The sequence below is a fragment of the Macrobrachium nipponense genome, chromosome 33 (genome assembly GCF_015104395.2).
Source record: "Macrobrachium nipponense isolate FS-2020 chromosome 33, ASM1510439v2, whole genome shotgun sequence".
Lineage (NCBI taxonomy): Eukaryota > Metazoa > Arthropoda > Malacostraca > Decapoda > Palaemonidae > Macrobrachium > Macrobrachium nipponense.
Window position 1 is genome coordinate 17,182,290 of NC_087219.1, and position 20,501 is coordinate 17,202,790.

General features: G+C 35.9%; 1 protein-coding gene across 1 annotated transcript in view; it reads right to left on the minus strand.

The window, feature by feature from the left end:
* LOC135202977 (uncharacterized) overlaps positions 1 to 20,501 on the minus strand; it is a gene marked incomplete in the record, with an annotated part of 465,217 nt that overhangs the window by 217,631 nt on the left and 227,085 nt on the right. The window contains 1 exon segment of the mRNA XM_064232508.1: positions 3,545 to 3,709. Within this exon segment, the coding sequence (XP_064088578.1) occupies positions 3,545 to 3,709 (165 nt within the window).

Here is a 20,501-nt window from a genome sequence, read left to right on the forward strand (position 1 = left end):
GCACAAGATCAGGCCCTAAGAACCAGATATGTTCAAAGTACGATAGACGGAAATAACATCTCTCCCATATGTAGGAAGTGCAATACGAAAAGTGAAACATAAAACCACATAGCAAGTGAATGCCCGGCACTTGCACAGAACCAGTACAAAAAGAGGCATGATTCAGTAGCAAAAGCCTCCACTGGAGCCTGTGCAAGAAACATCAGCTACCTTGCAGTAATAAGTGGTACGAGCACCAACCTGAAGGAGTGATAGAAAACGATCAGGCAAAGATCCTCTGGGACTATGGTATCAGAACGGATAGGGTGATACGTGCAAACAGACCAGACGTGACGTTGATTGACAAGGTCAAGAAGAAAGTATTCACTCATTGATGTCGCAATACCATGGGACACCAGAGTTGAAGAAAGAGAGGGAAAAATTGGGATAAGTATCAAGATCTGAAAATAGAAATAAGAAGGATATGGGATATGCCAGTGGAAATCGTACCCATAATCATAGGAGCACTAGGCACGATCCCAAAATCCCTGAAAAGGAATCTAGAAAAACTAGAGGCTGAAGTAGCTCCAGGACTCATGCAGAAGAGTGTGATCCTAGAAACGGCACACATAGTAAGAAGAGTGATGGACTCCTAAGGAGGCAGGATGCAACCCGGAACCCCACACTATAAATACCACCCAGTCGAATTGGAGGACTGTGATAAAGCAAAAAAAAAAAAAAAAAAAAAAAAAAAAAAAAAAAAAAAAAAAAAAAAAAAAAAAAAAAAAAAAAAAAAAAAAAAAAAAAAAAAAAAAAAAAAAAAAAAAAAAAAAAAAAAAAAATAATAATAACAAAATTTATATTTGTATTAATAAAAATGTCAATAATATAAATAAAAAAAACATCAATAACAGCATAACACAATTTCCATCTGTATTCACATAGTATTAATAACAAGTAATAATTTTAATAAAATAAATAACAATAATAACAAAAATAACATAACAAAATCCTACATCTCTTTCCCATCGCAAGAGCATCCTCACGGGAGATGTAATTTTGACGTAATTCCCCCCCTTCCCCCCCAACTCTACGAGGCTTAGCACGAAATCCTACGGGATCCTAAGGCATCGTTACCACGCCCAAGAAAGGCGGTAAATGGCAACTACGCTGGGTCTGCTATTGCCATCGTGGGGAGGCCTTGATTACCTCGCCCAAATAAACTCATTTTGGACAAGACGTGGGCTGGTGAATGCCTTATTTTAATATAAAACACTTTTCGCTTATTCGGGGAGTAAGCCTAAAAACTACTTTGTGGTTGTTGTTGTTCTTGCTGTTGTTGTTCTTGTTGGGGGGTAGGAAAGGTCTATGGCAAAACCTAAAAAGGTCTGAAAAAGGTGTTACGTGTTGAGTTAAAGATGCAGGAATTTTAGGATAGGATATTTATGATTTATTTATTATATGAAAATGTTAAAAATAAATAATGTGTATGGTAAAGTACAGAACAAATATTTATGATAAAATAAGGCGTATTTACTTATATTTTCGTTGATGAAACAACGCACTATTAGACCGTAAAATTTAGCAAGCGCCCCGAGTAAGCTGGAGGTCGGACCATGCCTTGTCTTTTTGTTAATGGAAACTTAATGTTATTCATACGCATTTATTTTCGCGAGGGATGAGGCTGCAGCCCCTACTAATACTCATTTTACACATGGTATATGACAGATTGTTGCTTTTCTGAAACTATATAGACAGAAAACGACTTTGAGACAATATATATATTTTTTTTTTTGTAAATCACTTCATTTTCAAAAGGAATAAAAAACCCCACTTCACTTTCAAAGAGAAAAACATATATAAATACATATATACATTTCATATTTGTATATATAATAATATATATATATATATATATATATATATATATATATATATATATGCACATGAAAAACAAACAAAAATCGTAAATTTTCTGCTACTGAATCCCACGACTACTGATCTAATAACAGACTTAATATGGAAGAAATAAATGCACGCAAATGATGCCAAAAACGGTTAGGAGATAGGCCTAGAGGTTAGGCATCGAAGACATTTAGGCCTACCACGAGCCGAGTTCCTTTTTTGTGCCTAGTGTGAATGAGTTCACTATATCTAAGGATATAAGGAAATGTCCGTGGAGGGTATATATGTAGGTCTCTGTGTCGCACAGTCATCGTTTATTTGTAGGCCTAACGAAGTAACATGACTTACGCCAATATGGAATGTTACTGACCTCCCTCTATAATGTTAGCCCTTGAGTGTAGAAAAGGGCCTAAGTTCACGTATCCATTTTACAGCCATCTATCTAGGATAATTGAATTCATAGCACAGGATTTAATAGCATAACAAAAACATCACTCCATCTGTCCATAGACGTAGCTCGTAAAATCCTCTTTGGCCTACAAAACAGTTCAGGGTACTTAAGCACGCTTCAATACACTTAACACTATCATTCTACAAGTAGGCCTATGGGCCAAGCCATTTATTTCTAGGGCTATTGCAATAAACCGAACCCTTACGTATAGGAAAAAAGGCAATGGTATTTACGATATTTTAGCATAACGTAAAAAATCTAAAACACAGAAAAACAGAAATCCCATTTGATGTTAGGCCTATAAATCAGAATAAATTTGTACCCTAAGGCTAACACAACAACCCCTTAATACATTTAAATGCTTAAGATTACAAAATACATAATTATCCTATTTCTTTGAGTCCTACAGGTCAAACACCATTAGTTCCTATATGCTTAAGTCTATGTAATATGCTTAATTAATCAGTGACAATTAATTTATAATAAGCTTTCATTAGTCACGCCCTATTCAAAGTCATGACTTTGAACTTACCAAAAAAATATCTGACAAAAATCAGGACTATAAAGGTGGCATCCCTACTGAGCCCAAATTATGAACCTCTTTTGGCTAATCAACTATATAAAGGGACTTCAAAATATATACATACAAAAATAAGCCTAAGGCCTATAGATTAACCATTTTTCTATGGATGGCTTCATAGGGTGTTTCAGCCTATAAAAATGCATCCTACTTAGAAAGTAGGCCAAAAAGTAAAAAAAAAAAAAAATATTCCTAGGCTTATCACAAGATACACCCTTTATAAATAACCTTATAGTTTTAACATCAATTTTAAGTACGCCTAAGCGAATGCCATTTTATAAAATTATGCTACTGACTTTAAAAAAATGAATAAAACATCATCCTTATAACTAAACACGCTTAGATAAGACAAATTTATTAATTATAGAGATATATCCTTATAAAAATAGGCCTATAAGAGATAATTAAACTTTATGGTCATTAAAAACAAACACACATACTTACTTCAGCTCACGAAACAGAAAAAGGAAATAAATTCTCAAAAAAATAAGTCTATAGATCACGAAACACATTTTCTACTCTCAGCCCATAACATAGTACAAAGCAATCTCGTATAGGCCTAAGAAAAAATATAAAGAATACCCGCTTCATAAGCAATAGAATGCCAACAACAGACTGGTATTACTCACTCTCTGAACTTGATGATGGTGTAGCCGTGGGTTGTATTCGGGAGGGGGGCTGGTAGGCCTACCTTCCGGCGTCACCCAGCTGTAGGTCTGAGCTACCACAACAGAAGTCGGAAGCTGGCTGGTTGTAGCCACGGTCAGTGTCACCTCCTCCGATGACTTCAGTAACTGCAGAGGAGTGAGAACACAATTAATAATATATATTAAATCAGACAATGTATATATATATATATATATATATATATATATATATATATATATATATATATATATATATATATGTATGTATAAAACAGGTCCTCATTCAACCCGGATGGTATCAGCCGATGGAGGCAGACAGTCCTAGAAAACTCGTGTAATTTTTATTTTGATAAAAAACTGTTGGATGCCATCTGTTTAAATGGGGGTCCTGTTATTAATGGTATCAATGTGCAGAACGATTGTGCAAGAGATCAAGTTGAGATATCTATATATATATATATATATACATATATATATATATATATATATATATATATATATATATATATATATATATATATAATGTTGAACGCATGCAATTTACATAATACTAACGAACACTTTAAATGTGAGTACATTGCAACAGCACAATAGCACATATGAATACCTATTGCAGTAATAATAATAATTATAATAATAATAATAATCGTAAAGCAACGAAAACAGCGACAACAAAAACAGCAGCAACAAGTACAAATGCACACAGAAAAAAAAGAAAAAAAAATAGCTCTTCCTCGCGACACGAAACTTCGGAAATACCTTCAGCCGACACAGAGAACTTTGGACGAAATATAGACCCTTCTCTTGGATGACCTAAGTTCAAAGGCGCTTATAATATGCATAAGCGCAGAAGAGAGAGAGAGAGAGAGAGAGAGAGAGAGAGAGAGAGAGAGAGAGACCCTCCCTGCGCTGAGTTAGATATAATTTGTTGCAGTTATTGAAAGCAATGATGTCAGATTATAGACTTCGGAATTGAAAGACTGTTCCCATACTGAGGTGACCTATGGAATTGGATTTTGGCACAACCAGCCTCCTTCCCTGCTCAGCAAATATAGGAATTTTTTGTTGTTATTATTTATTTTTTTTTGTAATATTTGCCCTCTTGATTCATGGTAGAGATAAAGGGTAAATCCTGAATGATTTCAAATTTTTGTGCAGTTTGGTTGAATTACCCAAAACTACTCAATAGGCCCTCAAGGTGATTATTTGGTGTGTGTGTGTGTGTGTGTGTGCGCGCTCGCGCGCGCAAGGGGGTGGGGGGACTTTTGCTGGTGATTGACTGGTTAGTTCTTACTGGCGTCGCAAGGACGAGGTTATTGCCGCCGTATCATTAAACGGAATTATAAAAGATAAAAGCGTACTTAAGCCTGTAAATAAATCAATTATAAAGCTAAAAATACATTTATATAAAAACCTGTCTCAGAACTACGTATATACAGAACCCAAAAACACACGAAATACCCACCCCACCTACACTCCTATTTCAAATTAATTGTACACAAAAGTACAAGTAACACATACACCCCGCAAACTTCCCAAGTCTTCAAAATTCAGTGAAATAAATAAGATACTATTAAAAGTACTAAAACTTTATAGTACATGGTTAAAAAAGTATATCTTAGTTTTACCAGACCACTGAGCTGATGAACAGCTCTCCTAGGGCTGGCCCGAAGGATTAGATATTTTGACGTGGCTAGGAACCAATTGGTCACCTAGCAACGGGACCTACAGCTTAGTGTGGGATCCGAACCACACTATATCGAGAAATGAATTTCTATCACCAGAAATAAATTCCTCTGATTCCGCGTTGGCAGAGCCGGGAATCGAACTTCGGACCACCGGATTGGCGGCCGAGCGCGAAAACCACTCGTCCAGCGAGGAACTCGTCCAACGGGAAACTTTATATATGGTAATAAATACAATATTAATTAGGGGTAAACTTTATGTACATAAAAATTTAACGAAGTAAAAGACTTGAAAAAGCAAAATTATATACTGGTGAAGTGGGCTATAACTGGCCCATAACATACAAATGATATTTGAAGAACTTCATGCCATTATTTGTTACGGAGACCTCGCCATAGGAAACAGATTGGGTTTCTCACTTATTTCTACCAAGGTTTCGGTAACATTGCAGGGAATTAATCTAATCCAGTTGCTGAGCTAATTTTGTGAGAGCGATTTTCCTTTCTCTATGTATGTATTTATGTACGTATGTATGTAATATATATGTACATACATACACCACACACACCATATTATATATATATATATATATATATATATATATATATATATATATAACATATATATATATATATATATATATATAATATCATATATATATATATATATATCTATATATATATATATATATATATTATATATATATATATATATATATATATATTAGGGTCTATTGCCTTGTATCAATAGGCGCCCTATGAGGTGATGTTAGACTTCGATCATCTTACGCTAAGTCGGTTTGGTTATGCACTTCCATTCTCATTGGATTGTCTTGGGGTTTCATGATAACTAACGAAGTAAGTATCTTCTTTCGTAATGACGACGGTGTGTTAAACTCATGATGATATCTCTTTCTGATGAGGTTCTAGTGGAAAACACGAAGTATAAAAAATAGTTCTATTCTCTGAGATTACATGATGAAGATCAGATAGGATGTACAGGTCCTTCTATGACTGACTTGATCCGCTTCTGCCAATGATATGGCTAATTCTGTTATCCATGATGAAGCTTAGGTAAAGATGTACAGGTCCTGCCAATGACGATGGCTAACTCTATTTCTGCCTACCATCTCGGTTTACAATCATAAAGGAAAGCAGACAGTAGCTCGAACATATGAACATACATACAGATTACAAATCACGTAGGCCGTTTGAATTAATTATAGTCAGCGGTAGTTGTTCTCAAGCAGGAAGCTTGGACTAATGTTTTCACAACAAATGAATGACCACAGGTGACGGCATGTCATCTTAGCCTACTTTATTGTATACGTCATCTTAACATACTTTATCGTCTCTGGTCTGATCACATTCCTGCAAGTAATCTGGTTGACCTCTTTAGTTTTAGTTTTTTATATATATGGAATAACATTCCATATTTTTATTATGTAATCACTTACATAAAAGCTCGGTCAGCTACAAAACCAATCACTGAATATTACTGAAGCTTGACTTGCATTTGACTTATAGGAGTGTGATACATACACTATGCGAATATATATAGATATATAGAAAATACTTATAAGTAAAAAAAAAATTCAATGGTGTACACAAATACAGATTCAAGTAATAGATATAAAACAATAATAGCATTTGATGATATTCGTAAATAATAGTGATCACGTAATATATACTGATACAGTTTTTCACTCATCTCATCAAGATACATATGCTACAGAAAATACTAATGTACTCTGATAATTGCATAGAATAAAAAGATTAACATGATAAAATCATATTTTACCTACGGATAGACACTTGTACCTAACGTCTGCCTTGCCCATGAGAAGTTCGCGGGCTAAGCATTCCTCTCTCCCAGCCAACCTGCCTTGCAAGCGGTTTATTGAGGTTAAAAGGAACAATGCTGATTCGGCAAACGCGCCATGCACCTTCTAGACTGATGACCTTCATCACCAGCTTAAGAGTTACGTTACTTGCTGTAATAAATACGACTTTAGTATAAATTGGGTATTTTTTGTTTTAAAAACAGTACCAAAATTGAACAATATCTTAGTTTCATGTTGGAAATCTGCATGATTGTAAAATAAATGTAATTATGTTAAATTAGATATTCCTTATTCAAACTAATGAAAAGGGTTTCCATACAAATTTTATATATACCATTTGCCCTGTATAAGATTATTCGCATAGATATACATTTTCACCTCTAGACTTCCTGACTTTAAAATCTCTTTTATTTTATTTTATTTTATTTATTTATTTATTTTTCATAGACTACGAATATAAATCACCGGGACAGACAATATGTCAGTGTAGTTTTGATATGTGTTTGAACTTTAGCTTATTTGTCATTAATATCCCTAGAATACTGAATGGAATACTAAACTAAAGCGTTCAAATCTTTATGCATATATATTTGGATATTTTATTAACCTATGGTTACGTTTTGCTTATTGACTTTATCGTGATTCCTTTTTTATTATAATTTGTAACCCTTCCGACTTCTTACGGAGTGTATTATTTGGCTCCACTTGTATCCATATTTTATTTTATTTTATTTATTTATTTATTTATTTATTTATTTATTTATTTATTTTTTATATTTGATAAATTAATGGTTGGCTTGAATATGCGGAGAAGTGTCCTAGCGGCGTACCGTATAAGGCTACTTGTGGTATCATATATATATATATATATATAATATATATATATATATATATGCAAATATATCTCGCAGGCAAAGGTGTCTACCCATTGAAGGTCTGCACAATCCAATATCAAGTGAATAATAGGTGAAAAATACGTATATATACCGTACATACCTATTACCTATTAGCCCAAGACAACAACAAACATCTAAAAACCTAAAAAACCAAAAAAACACATATAAAAAATGTTCGTCAACGTCAACAAAAACATCCTGAATATCGTCAACATTTCAGTCAATAAAACAAACAAACAAACACACACACACTCACAAAGGTCCCTTTAACCAACATAACTTGTTTACCAAAACCGCAAGCTATTTCTCTTTTTATGAATCGATTTCATTTCGTGCTAGATAATTATCCAATCGGCCTTTGACATTTGAAAGACAAAAACACCACAAAGGGAACGTATAAAGCGGCAAGTGTCTTTTATAGTTTGGGCGCCCAGAATAGAAACAGGGGCGGTGGCGGGGGCTCCCACCTCCAAGGGGGCCAGAGTTTTGACGTTTGTGTACGTATGTGGGTCTGGTGAAGTATATTTGGAGCGTCCAAAACACGGTGACCCACAAAGCGGACAAAAAGACTCAGGTCTGATTCATTTCACGCGCCCCCCTCAAAAAAAAAAAAAAAAAAAAAAAAAAAAAAAAAAAAAACACACACACACACACACACACACACAGAAGGGGTCGTTTCATAAGACGGACTGGCGATCACCTTTCTTGCACAACTACACTATGCATGACGTTCTACCTTCATTCCCATTTAAACTGAAATCCCTTCAACATGTATAAGTTGCAAGAACAAGGTAAGCGTGACAGTGGCGATGACTGATTTTCCATCACGATGGTCTACATTTAGCTACCGTGATCCATTCTCTCTCTCTCTCTCCCTCTCTCTCTCTCTCTCTCTCTCTCTCTCTCTCAGTTCAAAAAGGTTATGTAAAGACAGAGACAAACAAACAATCATGATGACACTCTCCATTCACGAACGCTCAAACATGATAGTCTACTTTTGTATATAACTATACAACGTCAGACAAAAACCTTCCAACGCTGATGGCAGAAAAGTAAACGTTACAGACACACAGCCGGATGGACAGACGATAGAGCAAATCGGACAAAAGGAGGAATGGAATGAAATGGAATACAGAATTGAGGCCATTCACCGCTGAAAGGGAAATTGAGAGTAAAAAAGGTTTGAAAGGTGTAACAGGAGGAAAACCTCAAAACAATTGGGAGAGGGTTGAGGACAGTAAGGTGGAAGAATGTGGATATGAACGGAGGTACAGTAAAAGAAACGAAAGGGGTTGCAGCTAGGGGCCGAAGGAACGCCGCAGAAAACTCAAGGCCAACAGAATTTTAGAGAGAACCTAAATTAATGCCTACAGCGAGAACTGGAGGCACCGCTGGCCTCCTACCAAGGTTGGTGATTTTTTTGATAAAAAATGAAATAAAATAAAATAACATATAAATCAGTGTTTTTTTTATTTGATTTTTTATATTTATTTGGTTTTTGTGATTTGTTAGATGTTTTTTCAATCCTTTTCTTCCTCAACATGTATTTTATGACAGAATTACTATTGCTTAATCTTTTAGGTTTCCAGTTCTGGCCTAAAGTATGTACAGTAAGTTCCAGAAGTGAAGCGACAAATTTTCAGAATTGATCGTACTTCTTTAGAAACTCTCGTGGGGTTGCCAGTTAGTATATTTTATTCCAATTATTGTCATCCTCTCCACCTGATAATACGTATCAGTGATTAACTGAAAAAGCAGAGAAAGTATTTCCCAGTGAATTATCAATGTTAGTTCAATAATTGTTTGTTATTAAAAAAAAAAAAAAAAAAAAAAAGAATTTCGCCATCTGCGGCTCTCAATGTGTGATATCAAGTGTTCACCATTGAGTGGCAGCAGGAACCGAGTGCATAAGCCTTGGCCTAATATGATTTGCAAATTAACTTTCTACTTTTATAGCGTTATATCGAAAGTTATTATGATTTCTTTTGATAAAGCACAAAGAAGTTTAGCATCTGATTAAATGAAATATAAATATGACACGAGTTGGTGTGAAAAATAACAAAAACGAAATCCAAGTTATATGCGCGTTTAGCATTGGCTACATGGTTAGGCCTATTCAAGAATCAAGGAAATATATTTTCCAGCTTGTTAGTTAATAATTTAATCGAATTCCTCAATTGTGCAAATTTTCGCATGTGGAATTGCGTTCAGGGTCGCATCAAACAAGTATTTTCATGGGTTTCCACATTTTTTTTTTTTTTCAGTGCATAAGTGAGACTATTCGTTGTCCATAAGACCCGTTGTGTGTTATGCTCTCTCTCTCTCTCTCTCTCTCTCTCTCTCTCTCTCTCTCTCTCTCTCTCTCTCTCTCTCTCAGGACCTTCTTTTTATGTAGTCAGGAATAACCAGAGGCCTGTTTTAAGAATCGAGCACTAGGCCTATTGGTCATGCTCGGGTGCTTCTATATACGTATATGTGTATATATTATTATATATTGCTGCTTTCAAAACGCATATATCCCCTCTTTGACTGTATAAAATATTATGTATAGAGTTTGCACTGTTTTATCAGATTCCTAGATAGCTTAGAGATGGATGTTTAAAATGTGTGTTCAGATTTCTGCATTACATAATGTAAAAAGAATATATAACGTAGAATGTAGAAAGAGAGAGATTTTCTTTGTCTGTTCGAAGCTAGAGTTGTTTTTCAAAACCTGTCAACACGTTTGATTAGAGACATCGAGGTCTTCGCTGTGTTTTGGGAATTCTGTCATCACGTATGATAGTGACTCTTGCTCGAGTCTGTTTCGATCGAGTCGTGTCTCCGTTGAGCAGAATGGTTTCATACGTGTTCGTCTTTGTCAAAACCACGTGCAGATTTCACGTTTTGTCTGTAAAGTTGCGTCAGTTTTCGAAGCTTCTAGAAAGAATTATTGCCCAAAACGTTTTGTGTCATCTCCACTGTCCAGCTTCCGTAAGGGAGAAGTTATTCATTGCATCTTAGATCCTCAAAGCGTTCACATCTCTCTCTCTCTCTCTCTCTGCCTCGCCATAATTGATATTAACGTAACGTAAAATGGTCACTCGTAACTTGTAGATTTCAGATTTGATATTTCTTTGAGTTTATTTAGTATTATTTAGTGTTTTTGTGGAATCTGAACCTGAACAAACATTGTGTGTAATGGCGCCTGTTTTTGTGAGTGTGAACAAGCTGCAGCAAAGAAAGAAAATTGGTATACCAATAAGGTAAAGTGTGTTATATTTTTATTAGTTGCAACTATTATCAGTGGTTTAGTAAAAAACTAATATCTAATGGTTATGATGGTCTGGTAAAAACTAATAACTATTGGTTACGATGGTTTAGAAAACTAATAACTAATGGTTACAATGGTTTGAGTGAAAAGATTTACATTTTTACACATTGCAAATTTTTGTGTTTTGTGTTTGTTTCATTTGAAGTGATTTTTATGTTTTGTACATTTAATCATTTTCTTATTGAAGTGTGTGTTTTTATTTTATATTCTGTGTGATTAATACTGTTTGCAATTTTGATATTTTCCACATTTTTCTGTGTTTTCATTTGCATTCACAATTTAATTAACTTAGTTATTTTCATTACTTAATCACTGCACATTTAATTGAATTTAACACTTGTGAATTAATTTGCATTTACATAATTCTTTTAAAGTTTCATTGTTGTTTAGCACTTGTGAATTAATTTCCAAATTTCAATTATTGCCTTACACTTTTGAATTTTTATTGAATTCATTTTCTTGAATTTTGTGATAAATTAATTTTGATTTAATTTTACTTAATTGATTCAAGAATTAATTGAACTTTACTTTGTTTTCAAGTAACAGTAATTTTCCCTGATATTGTGAAATTCACTTATAAATTTTGATTTTGATAATAAATTTTTGTATTTAAAATTTTTATAAGTGTTTTCTTTATTTTACACCAATATTTAATTATGATTATATTGATGTTAGGTAGAAACATAGAGAGGTAATTGATCTGTTTTCCTTCAACTAACTTGAAGTAACTTAGAACCAGGGAAGTGCTTAGACTTTTGAAATCAGGGAAATACTTAGACTTTTAAAGTTGTTGATGGAGTGATGCCCTTTGATTAATTTAATTACTTACAAGAGTACCTCACACCTGTTTTGATGAACTTAGTCTGATTTCCTGCAATACTGGTAAGTTGTTAAGGGATCACTGTTGCCTTTAGAGTATTCAGTCGTTTAGTACCTGTGATGAGGGTTCAGGTGTCTGGCTGCTGTGAGGTAACAGTTAATGAATGTTCTGTGTAGTAACCAGATACTTGGCACTTTGTCACAATATATATATCCCCAAAAAACTCATAAGTTTCTGTTATACAATAATGCTTGACTGGATCGAACTGATTACTGGTTGTCCGTGAAAATATGAATTTGGGTGATATCACTCCCGTAGTCTTAAATTTCACTGCTGGAATATGATTAGAAGATTTGAGGTAAAAGGTTGAAGTGAACAAGGTGGAGTTAGGATTGTAGGTAGAGGTCGAGGGGGAGGAGAGGTGGGTGGGGTCTGTCGTCTCCCTACTTAACCAGGTGGTGATTTTACGGGTGTTCTGGTTGTTTGCGACCGTCTTTCTTATTTCTAAAATAGCGAGTCTGTTTCCCAGGTGCGAGGACAGGTCCTGGCGTCGGTCCTAGTGGTTCTACCTTTGCCTAAATAACAGACATTGTAAGCCTTGCCATGCCCAGAACTAGGCCTAGTCACCTGAAGGTAGCAACAGCAGTTAGAGCCTTTTTCGAAGATGGTGTTTTATGCTCGGCCCTAGAATCTAAAATCAGAACTACCAACCACACCCAATTTCTCTGTTGAATCTAGGCGTATTCATGGTTGATTAAGTCTAATGTTGCGGAGATTTCCCCTTTACATCGTATTGATACTTGCATGGTTTTATGCATCTTCGCTAAAATAATTGGTAATGCACTATGATATTACATATTTGTTTCCACATTGCTTGAAATATACATTGGTAATGTTGGTAATCCTGTGTTGCAAGTATTTTCATAGTATTTTATTTTTTCATTTCTATTTATATATTTTTATTTATTTTTATTTATTATTTTTATTTATTTATTTATTTATTTATTTATTTTTATCTATTTATTTTTTATTTTTATGTTTATTTATTATTCATTTATTTATTTATTTATTTTTATTATTTTTATTCATTTTATACATTTATTTTTATTTATTTATTTTTATCATTTATTTTTATTCATTTATTTTTGTATTATTTATTTTTTTTATTTTTTTATTTATTTGTTTTTTTTATTTTATTTAACGAAAATTTCAAATTGTTTCGTTTCCATTGTTTGAAGTAATTACTATACTTTAAAATAATTACTATTACCGTAATTTTTTCTATGATTGTTATAAATATCATAGATTTGATATTTGTGCATCATATGTTAGCTTTATTTTGCTTGATAGAGCTTTCACTGTAGAAAAAAAAAAAAAGTTTTCCAGCTACGTGTTGTAGTTGCCAGTTAGTGAATTTCGAACGAAATCCTCTGAAATTTGTCGCTTCACTTCTGGAACTTACTGTACTTGCAATTTTTTTTATATCAAAATAAATAGATGCAACATATAGTTATGCTTATGTTTTTATTAACCTCCAAAACATATTTTTCTATTTGGTTGCTTTCAAATAAAAAATAATAAATAAAAAAAAAAATAAATTAATGATTTTTTTTAATGAAAAAAATCAATGATTTAATCACTTGATTACATCAGTTTGATTTAATCATTGCCAACCCTGCCTCCTACGAAGACCAAAAGGAAGGAAAACCCGTAAAAACAATATTCGAATCAGCAAAAAACGTTTTGGTCTTTGACACGTGGTCTTGGCAATCAAGCAAGTCACCGGCACGAGCAGTGCATATTGCTGAAGACGCATGCTAGACGAAAGCAAATTTAAAAAAGAAATAACGACTCTCCTATTCTGCAGGAGCTATGATCATGACGAGAAAACGCTAAAAGAAAGTTTTAGAATAAGAAAAAGTACAAGGGCCCGCCCGAGAGGGAATCATCCCTATGGAGGGATGTATTACATAAACCCAAACAAGTGAGGCATAGACCAGGATAATTAATTCGTTCTCGAACACATCACAGTATCATTAATGAACTACAATTGCCTCGTTATGCATATAAAATGGGGCGGCACCTGGCAAGGTCATCGCCGACCTAATTAATTACACGAATTCAATAGCCATTTGCATATGAAGTAGGCCCCAGGGAAGGCTTTCTTTGTGGCGTGAGGTCGTCTTCAGTGGCAGCTATACCACTGGCTATTCTATCAAAGGGAAACTCTCTCTCTCTCTCTCTCTCTCTCTCTCTCTCTCTCTCTCTCTCTCTCTTCTATATCCAAAGTGAGTTGGGGAGGAATTGGGGACGGGGGTGGGGGGAGGGTTAGTCAATAAACTATTCCTTCAATCTCACATCTCTTCCTCCACGTCTCTCTCTCTCTCTCTCTTTCTCTCTTCATATCCAAAGTGAGTTAGAAAGTGAGTTTAGGAAGAATTGGGGACGAATTGGGGGGCAGGGGGGAGGATTGGGGAGTAGATAGAAGTGAGGGGGGGGGTCAAACTTTGCCTTCAATCACAAACCTCTTCCTCCACGTGCATCTCTCTCTGTCTCTCTCTAAGTCGCTTTTTCCCACACTCTCACCCTTTTCTTTTCTTTTGTCTCAAACTCCTCCTATTCTTTCATTCTATTTGTCTACCTCATTTATCACGTTTCCTCACGCCCTTATCACTTCCCTCACTTGCACCCTTTCTCCTTTCCTCTACTATACACCTTTTTCTTGCCTTTTCCCTCCTTCCATTCCTATTATCTTATCTCATTCGCCTTCACCTAACTCGAACCTCTTCTTCTTTCCCCTCCCCATCTCCTTTCCCTCCCCCGCTCCTCTAATTTCCTCAAAACCCTCTCCTCAACTGAAAACAAAATATGGCAGAACTACTTTAACAACCATCTTCCAGGACACTTACCTTAATGACCACCTGCAAGGAACAGGCCGAATTATTAGGTCAGGGGGGGAGAGGGAGGGAGGGAAGGGGGGAGTTTCCCCACTCCTACCCCCACCCTTGGGGTACCACCCACAGAGGGGGAGGAGGAGGAGGAGGATGTTAGGTTAGGGAAGGGAGGGAAGTAGGGAGGTCACCCACTCTCCTATTCCCTTGAGGATAACTCCCATGGGAAAAGGGAGGAGTAGGAGGAGGGAGGAGGAGGAGGAGTAGGAGGAGGGGGGAGGAGGAGGAGGAGGAGGAGGAGGAGTTAAATTTATATATGCACATTTCACACCTCTGGAGACTGTGTTTGTGGATGGGGTGATGACGCAAGGGGGAAGGTTCTGGATGGGATGAAAACACCCAACCAATAAAGGCCATCACTTTCGTTCAAGTACATTAAATTTGTCCCCGAGAGAGATTATGGCTTTCAATGGCGTTGTTAAAGTCACTTAGTTTGCTAGAATAATAATAATAATAATAATAATAATAATAAAAAAAAAATATGATAAAAAGCCATAAACACATGGGCAGTGCCAGTAATCAGATACAGCGCAGGGAATAGTCGAATGGACGAAGGCAGAACTCCGCAGCATTGATCAGAAAACCAGGAAACAAATGACAATACACAAAGCACTACACCCAAGAGCAAATACGGACAGACTATACATAACCGAAAGGAAGGAGGGAGAGGACTACTAAGTATAGAGGACTGCGTCAACATCGAAAACAGAGCACTGGGGCGGGGATATCTGAAAACCAGTGAAGACGAGTGGCTAAAGAGTGCATGGGAAGAAGGACTAATAAAAGTAGACGACCCGACAGAAATAGACAGAGACAGGAGAAAGACAGAAAGAACAGAGGACTGGCACAACAAACAATGCATGGACAATACATGAGACAGACTAAAGAACTAGCCAGCGATGACAATTTGGCAATGGCTACAGAGGGGAGAGCTCAAGAAGGAAACTGAAGGAATGATAAACAGCGGCACAAGATCAGGCCCTAAGAACCAGATATGTTCAAAGTACGATAGACGGAAATAACATCTCTCCCATATGTAGGAAGTGCAATACGAAAAATGAAACCATAAACCACAAAGCAAGCGAATGCCCGGCACTTGCACAGAACCAGTACAAAAAGAGGCATGATTCAGTGGCAAAAGCCCTCCACTGGAGCCTGTGCAAGAAACACCAGCTACCTTGCAGTAATAAGTGGTACGAGCACCAACCTGAAGGAGTGATAGAAAACGATCAGGCAAAGATCCTCTGGGACTATGGTATCAGAACGGATAGGGTAATACGTGCAAACAGACCAGACGTGACGTTGATTGACAAAGTCAGAAGAAAGTATCACTCATTGATGTCGCAATACCATGGGACACCAGAGTTGAAGAGAAAGAGAGGGAAAAAATGGATAAGTATCAAGATCTGAAAATAGAAATAAGAAGGATATGGGATATGCCAGTGGAAATCGTACCATAATCATAGGGAGGGCACTAGCACGATCCCAAAGATCCCTGAAAAGGAATCTAGAAAAACTAGAGGCTGAAGTAAGCTCCAGGACTCATGCAGAAGAGTGTGATCCTAGAAACGGCACACATAGTAAAGAAAAGTGATGGACTCCTAAGGAGGCAGGATGCAACCCCGAGGAACCCCCACACTACAAATAAACCACCCAGTCCGAAGTGGAGACTGTGTGGATGGGGTGATGACGCAAGGGGGAAGGTTCTGGATGGGATGAAAACACCCAACCAATAAAGGCCATCACTTTCGTTCAAGTACATTAAATTTGTCCCCGAGAGAGATTATGCTTTCAATGGCTGTTAAAGTACTTAGTTTGCTAGAATAATAATAATAATAATAATAATAATAATAATAATATAATAATAATAATAATGAATAATAATAATAATAAAAATAATAATATAGTAAGGACGAATTATTATCATTATTCTACACTAAAATAGACGACATAATATTTACAGGGTATATGATCATAATGTTATAATATTAATAACTGACGTTTAAAAATATGATAAGGAAGATAAGAAATTCGATGAAAGATTAAGAAGGTTAGTTCTACCACTTTATTTGGAGAGAGAGAGAGAGAGAGAGAGAGAGAGAGAGAGAGAGAGAGAGAGAGAGATGGTGATGGGTCTCAATTTACATTGTAACAATAACCGTTTGTTTTATTGTAGAAAATTCTTCCACAACAACAAAAGACATGTCCCTAAAAGTACTCAGTCCATGAGACCGGAAAGCTAGTGCCCACCACTAGCCCAGGCCAAACAGGAAAAGAGTTGCAGATAGGGGAAGGGAAAAGGGTTAATACCAGCCAGTGTAAGATGGATTGGTATGTCAGGAAACAAGGGGGAAGCTGGGGAAATCCAAAATTTGGTAGCAGAGGGAAATAAGATTTCTTTGCTTACAAGAAAATCATGACTTTGCTTCTGGTTATTTGTCAATTTCTTCTGGTTGTTTGTCAATTTCTTAGCATCTAGACAAACAAAGGCTGGCCTTTGGACTAACAATAAGCGATCTAACTTTGGAAGAGTAATAATCATTATATAATGAACATTTTGTAAAAGAAAAATATAAAAAATTATGTCAGGAAATATTAAAAGACTAGTGTTCGGTAAGATGTATACTGATGAAAATGTAAATGTAAAACTTTCTTTTCTCATAATTACTTCACTACAATTATGTAAATACTATGACATAACTGTAAATCAGCATCAATGTATTTTCTTAATAAAATGAAAAAATAAAAACAAACATGGGTGCTATGGTTGATGATTGAAGACTAAAAATACCTTTTCCTATCCTTGCTCCTCTGTCTTTTTCCTACTTCCGCCTTTCTCCTCCACTCCTCTTACTCACTTCGTTATCTCAATCCCGTCTCTCTCCTATCATCCCTCGCCTTCTCCTGCTCTACCATTTCTCTCACTTTTCTCCTTCCTTATCACTAATTCTACCTCCCAGTTTCACTTCAATTCCCTTCTTACATTTTTCATTTCTTATTTCTCCCACCTTTCTCTTTTCCTTTCATCCTCTGTCCTTCTTATCTACTATGCCATTCTCCATCCTTTCTCACCTCTTCGTAACCTAACCACCAAAATTTTCTCCATCTCCAGCTTTCGCTTCTCTCCTCCACCTGACACAACCACCGCCTTTATCTCCTTCCTTTTCATCTCCTTTCAGACCTCTCCTCTTTCCAAGGGGGAGGGGAGGGGAGTTGGGGGGGGGGGGGGAGAGAGAGAGAGAACCAAAGCACAGCGGACAGAAGACAAACCTCCCACTTCTTTCGTCTCCTTCGCCAATTTCATTGGGCAGCTCAATGACATTAAAACTCTTCTCGAGATTCATTCGCGGTATTCCAATGGGAGATCCTGCGGGGGTGAGAGAGGGGGGGATCTGCGGGTTAGGCGAGAAGGAAGGGGAACTGGGGAGAGGGGAGGAGAGGGGAAATGGGAAGAGGAGTGGGTGGGTGCCAAGATTTGAGGGACCATTCACCGATTTCTTGCATACTCCTCCACGCTTTGTTTGTGTTATGTCCATTAAAGGACATTTGTAGCTCGAATGATTTATATGAATCACGGTGATGTGATAATTATTCATAACATGGCTACGTTCGTCAAACGTTCGAATTGGCTAACATGGTAGAGGGGGTTGCATTTCGATTCTAATTACGAAAAAACCGAGTTCGACGGTGATTTGTAAGGTCAGAATCGGTGTAAACTTATAGCCCTCACTGTTAGCCGCATCAGTAACATCAATGTTGTCCTGATTTCGTGCCTGTCCGCTGAATGGTGGTTTGATCCCATGAGGGGACGAAATTATTATCTACTAAAAATTCCCCCTCGGTGTCCATATATGAAAATATATAAATTCCGAGATAGAGCGAATTAGATATTAAAGGAGATATTAAAGGACATTTGTAGCTCGAATGATATATATATATATATATATATATATATATATATATATATATATATAACATTATATATATAATATATATAATTATATATATATATAATATATAATATATATATATATATATATATATATATATATATACACACACAAACACAAATATATTATATCTTATATTATATATATAATATATATATATATATAATATATATATCTATATAGATTACACACATACACAAATGTGTATGTAAATATGAACAAAGTTACAGCCACGAAGGAAAATTGAAACACTGGAGATGCCAAGTACTTTCGTCTTATTACAAAGAACATGGTCACTATAACGTTTTTCATTTCCTTCGTGATTTAAAATAAAAAAAAAATGTATTGATATATATATATATATATATATATATATATATATATATATATATATATATATATATATGACCAAAACGCACATTAAAAAAATTATGCCATTTACCCATAAAAGAAAAAAAAGTGTCATTCGTATAATCTAAAACACAAGTATCCATCTGCACAGGGATGCAGGTGTCACTGACCATTTGAGCTTTATTTTCAACCTTCCTGGATCTGAGTAGGACACGGGAGACAGAAGTGACGTCCTCTCTACTATTTTGTAAAAAAAATCACTGAAAGGAAAGAGAAGGATATTTTTCCAGCCACCCATCCGAAAACACGCGAGTTGATTTGCTCAGAGATCGCTTTTGAAGTCGCTTTTACGCACTCTGGAGACTTTTAAAGAACGCGGCATCAAAGAGGGTCCTTTTTTTACTTAAAAAACAGCAAAGCTGACGTCAACAGTTATATCAAGAGGGTTAAGAATGACTCTCAAATAACAGTAAGAGGACAAAAACAGGCTTTTAAGACAACTGAAGATTAGGTTTTGCTACTATCACGACGATGGTACACGTAAGCTAACCTCTAAGATACGTTAGGCTAGTTAAAGTTAAGCATATCTTAGTTTAACCAGACCACTGAGCTGATTATCAGCTCTCCTAGGGCTGGCCCGAAGGATTAGATATTTCTTTACGTGGTTAGGAACCAATCGGTCACCTAGCGACGGGACTTACAGCTTACTGTGGGATCCGAACCACATTGTATTTAGAAATTAATTTCTATCACCAGTAATAAATTCCTCCGACTCAGCGTTGGGCGAGCCGAGAATCGAACTTCGGACCACCGGACTGGTAGCAGAGTGCGAAAACCACTCGTCCAACGTGGAACTAGGTTAGGCTAGGTTATAGGTTATCCTAATGAGTTTAGGATGGTCCAATAAGGCCTACCACTAGGATACCTCACTCTAAATTAGGTTAGGCTCTACAGTTTTAGGTCAAGTTTCACGAGAAAAGTAGGCCTACCATTATTAAGTGGAATAAAACTTTACTGGAGTTACACTGTAACAAGAAGACTTAATATTATGTTAAATTAAATTGTATTGGAGCTACGCTATGTGTAGCAATACTCTCTAGACCTTGCTGTGTAGACTTTATATTAGCCC